Source organism: Topomyia yanbarensis, chromosome 3 (assembly GCF_030247195.1).
Source record: "Topomyia yanbarensis strain Yona2022 chromosome 3, ASM3024719v1, whole genome shotgun sequence".
In the NCBI taxonomy this organism is placed as follows: Eukaryota; Metazoa; Arthropoda; class Insecta; order Diptera; family Culicidae; genus Topomyia; species Topomyia yanbarensis.
The window spans coordinates 10,391,528-10,402,285 of NC_080672.1; the positions used below are offsets into that span (position 1 = coordinate 10,391,528).

At 41.4% G+C, this 10,758-nt stretch overlaps 2 protein-coding genes across 3 annotated transcripts; both read right to left on the bottom strand.

Moving 5' to 3' along the window:
* Positions 1 to 740: 740 nt before the first annotated feature.
* LOC131693595 (uncharacterized) lies at positions 741 to 3,338 on the bottom strand. The gene has a single exon (XM_058981518.1). It carries the CDS (start codon positions 3,336 to 3,338, stop codon positions 741 to 743), a length of 2,598 nt encoding a protein of 865 aa, XP_058837501.1.
* A 980-nt stretch (positions 3,339 to 4,318) lies between these two features.
* On the bottom strand, positions 4,319 to 10,030 carry LOC131692114 (polyadenylate-binding protein). 2 transcript variants are annotated; one of them, XM_058978982.1, is made up of 4 exons: positions 9,846 to 10,030; positions 9,427 to 9,762; positions 7,001 to 8,467; positions 4,319 to 6,945 (listed from the first exon to the last, which is right to left on the bottom strand). In XM_058978982.1, the coding sequence occupies exons 2-4, from the start codon at positions 9,617 to 9,619 to the stop codon at positions 6,692 to 6,694; spliced, it is 1,914 nt and encodes a 637-aa protein (XP_058834965.1). In that variant the 5' UTR covers positions 9,620 to 9,762; positions 9,846 to 10,030; the 3' UTR covers positions 4,319 to 6,691. The 2 variants fall into 2 exon arrangements, with proteins under 2 accessions (XP_058834965.1, XP_058834966.1); XM_058978983.1 differs by lacking the exon at positions 9,846 to 10,030 and having other exon boundaries at positions 9,427 to 9,839.
* Between the last annotated feature and the right edge of the window lie 728 nt (positions 10,031 to 10,758).

Genomic DNA, 10,758 nt, shown 5'->3' on the forward strand with positions numbered 1-10,758 from the left:
TCAGATGCATCGGCGAAACCGTGAAGTTGCAACTTTCCTGCGTGTTGAGGAATCCAACGACTGATACGAATGTTTTCGATATGGTGCAACGTTTCCTTCAACTCGATCCATTCATCGCAAACACTTGCTGGTAACTGATCATCCCAATCTAGATCGTAAAGCCAAAGGTGTTGAAATAGTATCTTTGTGCGAATAATTACAGGAGCGATCCATCCAAATGGATCGAATAGCTTGGACGAATCGGATAGCAGCTGTCTCTTTGTATTAGCACTGTCGATGTCGAAGCTGACCTTGAAGCAGAACACATCATCCTGTGGTATCCATCGTATACCGAGGGCCTTTACATTGTCTTCCTCCTGAGGCAGCTGAAAAGTGATGGGTTCATTAGTGGTGCCGTCTGATTCTAAAAGCTGCGGTTCATTCGACGTCCATTTTCGCAAATTGAAACCACTCATTGTGAGAACCTCAGTAAACTCATTTCGTAAAAACTTGGCTTCCTCGAGTGTGTTCGCCCCGGACAACAAATCGTCTACGTAGAAGTTCTTCGATGCGCGCTCGAACACTAAGGGATGCACATGCTTGCTATCCTCAGCAGATTGTTGCAAAGCTGCCATTGCTAGGTAAGCTGCACACGCCGTACCATAAGTGACTGTCAGCAAACGGTAATGTTCCAATGGTTGATCCGGTTGTTCGCGCCATATAATCCGTTGATAGTTTACATCATTCCTATTCACAAGAACCTAACGATACATTTTTTCGATGTCGGCCGTGAATGCGATCCGATACGTTCGCCATCGCGCCAGAACGTTAAATAACGGTTCGTTGACATTTGGACCCACCAACAAACGGTCATTCAAGGCCACACCAGATGCGCTTTTACTTGAGGCGTCAAATACGACGCGTAACTTAGTCGTCGTGCTGTCTTCCTTCCAAACAGCGTGATGTGGAAGATAGAAACATTTATCTGCTGCTATAGGCACTTCCGCCAAGGGAATCTTCTCCATATGGCCAAGGGATAAATACTCTGCCATGAACTGTTTGTAGAGGTTTTCATACTGTGTATCAATGCTAAACTTTCGTTCCATTGCCTTAAATCGCCGAATAGCGACGGATGCGGAGTCACCAAGCGCAGGCTTTGTATCGTCAAACGGTAGGCTAACCACGTATCGTCCATCTGTGTTCCGTACACAAGTCGTTTGGAAATGCTCGACGGCATGTCGTTCATCGTTAGTTAGAGGCTTTACCTTTGGTAGGTCCTCCAGTTCCCAGAATTGTCTAAGAGTTTTGTCTAAATTAACTTCAGTGACCAGACCAAGAACGCCAGATCTTGGGGTAGTAACAGATACCGCGCTGAATCGACCACCCACCAGATATCCAAAGATAGAGTTCTGGGCTATCGGTACATTCCGACTGTCTACTAGCTTTCCTGGTTCTAAAATAGAAAAGAAAGCTTCTATACCCAATAAAAGGTCAATCTTACCAGGCATGTTGTAGGAGGGATCTGCTAATGATGTGCCTATTAAGGCATCTGTGTCAATATCGAATTCCTGACACGGCTGCTCCGGAACGAGGTGATCGAGAATCAATGCTTCCAGTACGATAACGATTGACTCGTCAAATCGCGATGAGATATGCAACGTTACTTTTCCCTTTGTCTTGTTGGGCTTTCCTTGAGTGATTCCACTGACAAGTATGCTGGCGTTGTGCCTATTCAGGCCAAGACGTAGGAACGCCTGCTTTGTGATCATTGAGTTCATGCAGGCAGAGTCCACCAATGCCCGTAGTTCATGGAATACGTTGTTTTTTCCCAAAACTTTGACAACAGCAGTGGGCAACATACTGATGAAGTTTGTTGAACATACAGTCTCGGTTCTTGCGACATACGATGCCACTTCTTCCTCCTCGGGTTCTGCAGTTGGAGTTTCCTGCTTGTAATTTGTTGGAACGTGAGATTGCTGGACAGAATCCGAGGTGCGTTGATCATTGCTCGAACACAGCAGTGAATGATGTTTTTGATTACAGCTTTTACAGGTTATGGTAGAAGAACAATTCTTTGAAATGTGCGTGGCTTTGAGGCAGTTAAAACAGAGCTTGGCTCTTTGTACAAATTCCCGGCGATCGTTTGTCTTCATCTCTTTGAAGTTGGTACACTGATAGATGGTGTGAGTTTGAGAGCACATTGGACAAGAGAGCTGAGTGGTAGTACTAAAACTTTGAATCGGCCTATCCGATAAAGTTGATTTTGAGTTCTGGCCGCACTTATGTTCTGAATCCCGTTTCGCAAATTCGTACCCCTTCTTACTAAACGATGCGCAAGTTTCCAAAGCATCACACCTGCGTTCGAGAAAGGTAAGGAATTCAGCAAAGCTAGGATTATCCAAATCGACTAACTTTTGAGCCCACTGCGCACGCGTTTCCCGATCCAGTTTGTCAAGAAGCAGATGTATCAACCACGGATCACGACGCTCACATTCTTCACCAAGCGCTTGCAATTGTCTGATTACTTCATCAGAAGTCGACAAAAGCTTGCGAAGCCCAATGAGAGACGAAACGGATATCGGAGATTGTTCAATGAACTCTTTCACTAATGCCGCGACGGTATATTTTTTCTTATCGTAGAAGTCGTTAAGCTTGTCCCATACTTGCACATAATTTGCATCTGTAATCGCGAATGCACTCACAAGCTTTTTAGCTTCTCCATCTAAATTAGACAATAAATACTGCAGCTTTACTGAGTCTTTTAGCCTCTTTTCGTGAATGCAACTGATGTATAGGTCTTTGAAGGAGTTCCATTTTTTCCTATCGCCATTGAACACTGGTATTGAAAGAGTTGGCAAACGAATCTCGAGCGGTACCCCAGCATCGACTACTGGAATTGCTGCTGGCAAGATGGAAGGATTAATGGAACTAATCTGGCCAGCTAACTGCGAAACGGAAGTTGAAGCTGCAGACTGTGATGACATCATGAGTCGCTGAGACTCCAGAAGCATTCGTACTGCCTCTTTTAGCTCGTCCTTTTGTTCCTCACGAAACGCTTCATTATTTTCCCTATTAAGATGCTCATCGAGAAAACGCACGAAATGCTCCTTTGTTTCATAGTACAAGTTGTCAAATTCCAACCGGTAGTTGAAAATGGAGGAAGCTTCTGACAAACCGGTAGTTTCTTCCTCGATTTCACTTTGTACACGATCAAAATTCTCGTACAACTCCGATAATTTTTGCAGGCGCTCCTGCAATTCACTAGGGAGAGGATTTCGCCCAACAATTGTGTTCGCGTTCCTGTGCTCCCATTTTATTCGCTCGAAAAGCACGTCGCGTCGGGTTCGAAGTGGTTCCATTTTACGTAAATATCCGGGATCGAAGGTCCAAATGCACGCCGAGAACGAACGAATAAATGGAAACCCGTAAACATAGGAACGGAATCTCGATTTGTGAATAAAACGCGTGAATTCTACGTAAGCGGACGGTATTTTATTTATAAAAGCAAACTCGTCGTCATTCGTTGACGTTAGCACATGTAATGAATATTCACCTTTTTTCCATAGGGTGGAAGTTATTATCAAAAAAGTAACTTGAAAACGAGGGATAGGCAATCAGTCTTCTGAGGTGTAGGAATGCGTACAAACAATATCATTTATGAATGAATGAATGAATGATATTTAGAGCAGACAATCCAATTAAAAATAGGATTGACAGGATTTTAGTGCGCTCTTGGCGCCTTGTGTCACATCTTCATGTTTGTTATACATACTAAGAATACCAAAGCATGCGATGTGATGACCGGAAGATTAGAGAAGCAACTCCTCCCCTTCCCCCCGACGAGACGAGTCCTTACTTTACTCTAAAATTCATCCATACAAACCTACCCTCCATTAGGTTGTTGCAAGGAGCTATGCTTATAAAATCATTTTTAAGGAAAAGTATGAATGCTTTTGAATGTACAATTACAAACCGAAAAAGTAAATCGTATTTTCAACGCCCAAAGTCCTTTCAAAAAAACTAAACAAATTATTATTAAGTTTAACTAGAGTCTGAAAGATTTTAACAATTCGACCAATTTTCAACACCCGTTTTACCCCACTTCCCGTCAAAGTGTAAAACTAATATTTGACCGAAGTCCACTCCATATAAGTGCACAAACGCTAATTGTGCCTTTTTTACCGAATTAACCATAGAACCCCGCCACCCCCAGCTTAATCGCGCTTGGTGGGAACGTGAAAATGTTATATCCAGACCCCTGCCAGTCGTTGACGTTGCGAAAATTACGGTGGTAGAAAGTTAAGGTCAGGTGATATTCCTAATAACTAAAGTATCAGCATAGCATACAGAAAGTGAAAATTTTATTGATATTCAAGAGATATATGATACCGAAAAAAAAGGAAGCCAATACAATACAACAATATGCAAATTCTATCCCATATGTTTATATTTTATATGTATAATTTACTTTCTGAACGCTCGAAACAATACGTGTGAGGCAGCGTGAAACCAAAGTTTGTTTTCCGTTTTATAGTAACATCATATTTTACCAAACGATTGCTGATATTATAAATAACTCAGCATATTTCAAACTGTATATATATTATATAAATAATTTGATTCAAAATGTGGTTATTTTTCCATAATCGATAATAATTTAGTGTTATTTAATATTGTTTGAAAATTCATAAAAACAGTTGCTTTATAGAAAGGTAAGAAAATAATCGCTTTAATAATTGTTGAATAGTAATTATTTTAAAAACGCGCATAAAATTGATTAAGAGAGGGAATGACGTTCATGTGGAAGCCTCAGCCCTCTTTACTGATAGAATTGTAAAACTGTATTGTTCAAGATTGAGGGAAAACAGACAGGACTAATTAAGAGGCTTCCACCGAAAATGTAAAATTCTTTCGATGGCTATTATAGATAGGCTTTGTTAGTAGTTTGAAAACGGCAAATAAAAAATAAATTGATTAAAAAGCATAGCCATTGCATTGAATCGTCAATTATTATTGATCCACTTGCATGCTGTTTTTGTTACTAGCAGTGTATATTATTTCATAGCATTTTTGGATCGCTATCAAAAAACCGAGTAAGAGTCCGGTCACACGTTACGCAACAAACCAAGCGAGCAGGGCGAGATGTTATTGCCCTATTGGGGTTACATGCCATATATTGTGTTTTTTTATGCGTCGCTGGAAGATGGTGAAGAAGCTTGCTCCGGATCGATGTAAGTAGACACTTACTAGATTGATAGTGGTTCCAATGTGTATGTCGATTAAACTAAAATAGCAAATTATTCTTTCAGATCAGGTATTCCGGAAATCGTGGATACAGTTGGTAATACCATTTTTCTGCGAAAGTGTTAGTTCAAAAGCATGCAAGCAGTTATTAAGCTACGGGTTATACACAAAGGTGACAAACAGTATTTCCGCAGCTCATTCCAAACCGACCGATGTTAGTGTTATCAGCTGGATAACCTTACACGCTAAACAAGAATACTAACTGAAAAACTGGTGTCCTCAAATTGTCATCGGGCGAACGAAGCCAAGTTCAAATCCCGAGAGTTTCAGTGTATCGAGTATAAGCTGTGAGTGCGGTTATAATCATAATCCTCTTTGTTTTGCTAGGTATTGATCAATTTTTTGTCTGGATTTTAGATTTGTTTTGCAGTTTTTTTTGTGATTTTCGAAGACTTTTCATCACTTTTTTTCTAAGACTGTCGCATCTGTTGTGATCATTTGAATGTGGGGATTTTTTAATGTTTTGCTTATTTTTCTTCTTCTACCCTCTCCTCTCTTTTACATGTTTTATTTTTATGTCAAAGATAATTGTATGTCTTATATTCATTTTCATAGGGGATTGTTTCAGCAGCGAAATTGCGCAAATGGTCTTCGTAAGAGCTTGTTACAAGGCAAACGTCGCGACCACGCAACTGAACACAATCTACATTTTTTCCCATTTTTTTGTTTTTTTATCTTTATTATATATTTATGTTGCTTTTTTAATATTTTATTCATATTTTCTATTTTTTTGTATTTTTTCGTATTTTTATATTTTTCTTTAATAAACCAAAAAACCAAAAAAATCAAATTCTATGTCAAAAGCAAAAATGATACGCTCGTATTTCAGCAGCATGAGCTCGTCCGCTTTCTGCCAACAGTTGCTAGTTTATTTTTCTTGAATTCAGGTTTAGTGCGACTACAAATTAGGGTTTGTTTAATAGTGTTACACCGATCAAGCTAATTTATTTTATTGTATTGACAAATGCTAGAATTTCTTCTCCGAAAAATTACAAAGTTTCTCTTACAACTGCCTGTGTATGCTACCATTAAGTTAGTAAATAAAGGGTCTTTAATCGAATTCATTTTTTCCTAGCCAGGAATTTGCAATATTTGAAAATATTTAATGGAGAACTTTGTTTTCCAATAACTTCTGTCGATATTCATTTTTTCTCTTTCTATGAAACTGACCGGCTTTCAATTTAGTATTCGTCGGGAAGTAAAATATTTTTTTATATTGTTGCATTCGTGGGATTTAAAGATTTACAGATGCTAATGCACTGAGCGTAAGATGTTTAGTTTGACGATTTCTGATAAACTGACAATGAAAAGAAAATGCGCTCACTAATGTTCATCCCACGATGCTTGATCAAATGAAATTAGTCGCATCTAATTTACTGCATTTTTTTGGACTGTGTTAAATTCTGTTTTACTGCGGTTGAGACTTCTGCTGATGAGCATGTAGCACGGCAACAGCTTCGTCGACCTTGGCCTTTAGCGATTCGCTGTGTTCCAACATATGCACCAGCTCGGAGTTGTCGATTTCGAGCAACATTCCGGTAATCTTACCTGCAATAGATGGATACATCGGTTCAATCATCGGGAACAGACGCTCACCCAGCATTTGCTTTTGCTCGGCGGGCTGAGCTGCCGCCAACATGGTTGCTGTTAGCGGTTCTTGTCCTGTAAGAGAATCAACGATAACATAAGATTCATTTAATCATTATATTATATTTACCCTTGACGTGGACAGCTTGCTGAGCGACCGGTTGAGCAGGGATTGCAACGGGCGGAGCTGGTGGATTACGCATGTTCTGGGTGTACTTGTAGTTAGAAGTACGTGCCTGGTTAGCGGTCATTTGCGGAGCAACAGGGCGAGTCTGCATATTAGCTCCGGCTTGTTGACCAGTGATCGGACGAGCTGCATTTCGCATCGCGGCGGAGGCAGCCTGTGCAGCTTGCGCATTTTGCGCCTGTTGCTGATTGGCGCGGACATTTCCGGTCTGGCGATACTGATTGCCAGCAGTAGCGGCTGCCATTGTCGGATAAGCACCGCCTGCAGCGTTCGCTGCGACAGCATTCTGGTTGGCGTTAGCACGGAACCAGCCTGGAGTGGTGCGAATTTGGCTAACCTGTTTGCCGAAGAACCGTTGTGGCTGTGGGATGGTCGGTACATAATAACCACCGTTACCGCCTGGCTGGAAGATTTGTCCCATGTGCTGCATACGCATATTGGACATACGCTGCATGTATTGTGAAGCCAAGTGGGCCTTTCGATCTTCCTTGCGTTGAGCCAACGCAACGTACAATGGCTTGCTTCCAACGATGCGTCCGTTCATTTCAGTGACTGCCTTAGTTGCTTCCTCAGCAGCAGAGAAACAAACAAAACCGAATCCCTTGGAACGCCCTTCTTCCAACATCACCTTCGCTGAAGTAATTGTTCCGAACGGAGAGAACTCCTTGCGTAGGCGTTCATCGTCAATCGAATCGTCCAAGTTCTTGACATACAGATTGACACCCTGATAGCGTGTCAAACGTTCCATCTTGAGCTGCTCGAAACGACGTTTGAGCTCCATCTGGCGCTCATTCTTCTTCTGAGCTCGTCCAACATACAAAACCTTACCGTCGTTGAGTTCCTTTCCGTTCAGTTCTTGGACTGCGTGTTCGGCTGATTCGGGATTTTCAAAAGCAACAAACCCGAATCCACGGCTCTTGGTTTCCTTCGTCATTACACGGTGACTGGTAATGGTTCCATACGTTTCGAACATCTCCTTCAGTGATTCGTCAGTCAGTTCATCGCCAAAGTTCTTAACGTAAACGTTTGTGTACAGTTTGGCCTTCTCTCCGAGCTCCTTCTCGCGTTCCTTGCGTGGGATGAAACGTCCAACGAAAACTTTCTTGGCATTCAACAACATACCATTGACTTTTTCGATAGACGTATTGGCGGATTCCTCCGTTTCGAAGTGCACGAATCCGTATCCCTTCGAATTTCCTTTTTCGTCTTGGGCAACCTTACAGCTGAGAATGTTACCAAAGGCTGAGAACGTATCGTACATAGCCTTGTTGTCAATATTTTTATCCAAGTTCTTAATGAACACGTTGCCAACTCCAGATTTGCGTAGCGAAGGGTCCCGTTGAGACCACATAATGCGGATCGGTCGTCCCTTGATTAGGTCAAAGTTCATTGTATCCAGAGCGCGTTCAGCTACAACAAAAATTAACAGTTAGAATACAATACTTGAGCGTTATTTCAAAAAGACATATCTACAAATGAGTGGTTTTGACTAGCAAATTATGCAGAGTTATGTTAAAGCGACCGACTTATTAACAGAAGAGAAAGTAAAAAAAGAGTCACTCATTGTAGATATGTCGTTTTGAATAAAAGATCTAGAATTACGGTCAGAGAGGATGTTGGACATTATTTGATCTTGTTCATGATTCAATGAACTTTGTTGAGACATTCACATTAAATATTGAGTGAACTTAGAGATAACCAACAATAAACGACGTGTAAACCAAACGAAAGTGAATCTCAACGCAACCACAACACAAGGTCATTGAAACAAACAGCACGGCGCGGCAGTCCAAACTGAGAACTGTGCCTGCATAAACCTTTTGCGCCAACCATACATAATACACCTTGAACGCATCGAAGGTGATTTTAAGCAGTCTGAAAATTCAACGTAGTGTTATAAAACACAAGTGCAGCAATTTTGTTCCATCATCCGGAAATACTAGAATTTTGGAGTATACTACTGGAAACTAGTGCCAGCATCCGCTTTTTTGTAGCTCCGGTACACTACAGAAATGTGATTTTGATAATCTCTGATAAGTAAAAAAAACCAGTGTAAAGTCATGGAACAAACTGTTCAATCAATGAAATACGTCATTGTCAAAATGATTTTAAAGCAACAATTCCACACTAATTAAATAACCTGGCTGGGATTCCAAATCGATCGTTTATTATTGGCTCTTTCCGCAGTCATTGTTTGTTTTTTTTATCGATTCAATCTATCAATGAACGTATCGTGAATGCGTAATTTACGATCGATCCCTGCCTTGGAAAAAAAATACAACATGGCGGGTCAATTTCTCTCTGCAGCTCGACAGCCTTGGAAGACACGTGTGGAAAGGGAAATGAAAAAAAAAATGTGAATGACTTACCGTCCGCGGGCTGCTGGAAATTCACGTAAGCATAACCAAGAGAACGACGGGTGACCACGTCGCGGCAGACACGGATCGAAAGCACGGGACCAGCCGATGAGAATTTTTCGAACAGCATTGCCTCGGTGATGTCTGCGTGCAAATCGCCGACGTACAAAGACGCCATTTGGTAATTAGGACCGCCGGGATTCATTTTTCGATTTTTTTTTCTTTAGTGCACTTTCACTTGGCAGTAGGAATTCCACTTATACCCGTCTTTCGTGCACTTCCTCGTTTAGTTTTGCCGATCGCGAAAAAGTCCACGCCAGTCCTCCGTACACGTAGCTACTTTTTTGCCTACCGATAAGGAAAAAATTTCAAATGAAACAACCTTGCGACATTTTCCGCAGCAATATGATGGAATATAAACCACTACACACTTGCAATTTGCTCTACTTTTTCACTTTTTCGATTTTTTTGGATGAATTTTTTGATTTTTATAATTTTTTTTGGGGATTTTTGTAATATTTTTTATGCACAAAAAATGTGAATGGTTGTGCGATCTTTTGCGAGAAGCACAACCTCACAACGTCAGCGACACTCTTTGTCTGAATCACTGCCAAGCAGCACTTGCCACTTGCCAGGTCGACGTCTGCATCATCTTTCTCACTCATATCATCACTGTGTAAATAGATGCGAGCGGGATAGCACTAGCCAAGTGACAGTAGTTCGAACAGGAAGCAAGCAAAAATGGCTGCCGCTGCAAATCGATGTTCGAAAACTAGCCATCACCTTGGCAACGAGATGGCACCAGTGTGCATTTCCGGGATTCAAATTAAATTTGAACAAAGAAATCAAAATGAAAAACTTACTTCTTTTTTTACGAAAAACTGCTAAATCTGAATGGTCCGATCAAAACGTGTTGAAAAGAAAATCACCAAATAGTAGCTCTAACCGCTGCGGCGGATAGTTTCCGAATTTACATTGCTCCAAAGCGCAGGGATGAAACTGGCGATATGTGCGCTGGAATCGGTTGTCTGCGACCCAAAATGCATTCAAACTGTAGTCGACGGTTTCGTGTTCCAACTGGAAGAAAACAACAACGGATAATCGCTACCGATTCCTCACGGATCGCCGGAAAAGCCTGTTCCACGCGTCTTTCACTTTTGATGTCTTGAATTGCAACTGAAACATGTGGCAAGCGGTACACGTTCATCGCCTGCTTGGATTTGGTCAGGTTTAAGTACGATTCAGACGATACATCAGCTTCCGTCAACGTCAACGGAACGTCACCGTTCCGTCAGGATAAGTTACATGCAGTTAAATGGAGGCATTCACACACAACATCAACGG

What these genes read in the sequence shown, in the direction of transcription:
- LOC131692114 (XM_058978982.1), bottom strand. Translation starts at nt 9,619, where the DNA reads ATGAATCCCGGCGGTCCTAATTACCAAATGGCGTCTTTGTACGTCGGC. An exon ending in TTTCCAGCAGCCCGCGGACG is followed by an intron (nt 8,468 to 9,426) that starts GTAAGTCATTCA and finishes TTTTTGTTGTAG; the next exon opens with CTGAACGCGCTCTGGATACA. An exon ending in GCAAGCTGTCCACGTCAAGG is followed by an intron (nt 6,946 to 7,000) that starts GTAAATATAATA and finishes ATTCTCTTACAG; the next exon opens with GACAAGAACCGCTAACAGCA.
- LOC131693595 (XM_058981518.1), bottom strand. Translation starts at nt 3,338, where the DNA reads ATGGAACCACTTCGAACCCGACGCGACGTGCTTTTCGAGCGAATAAAA.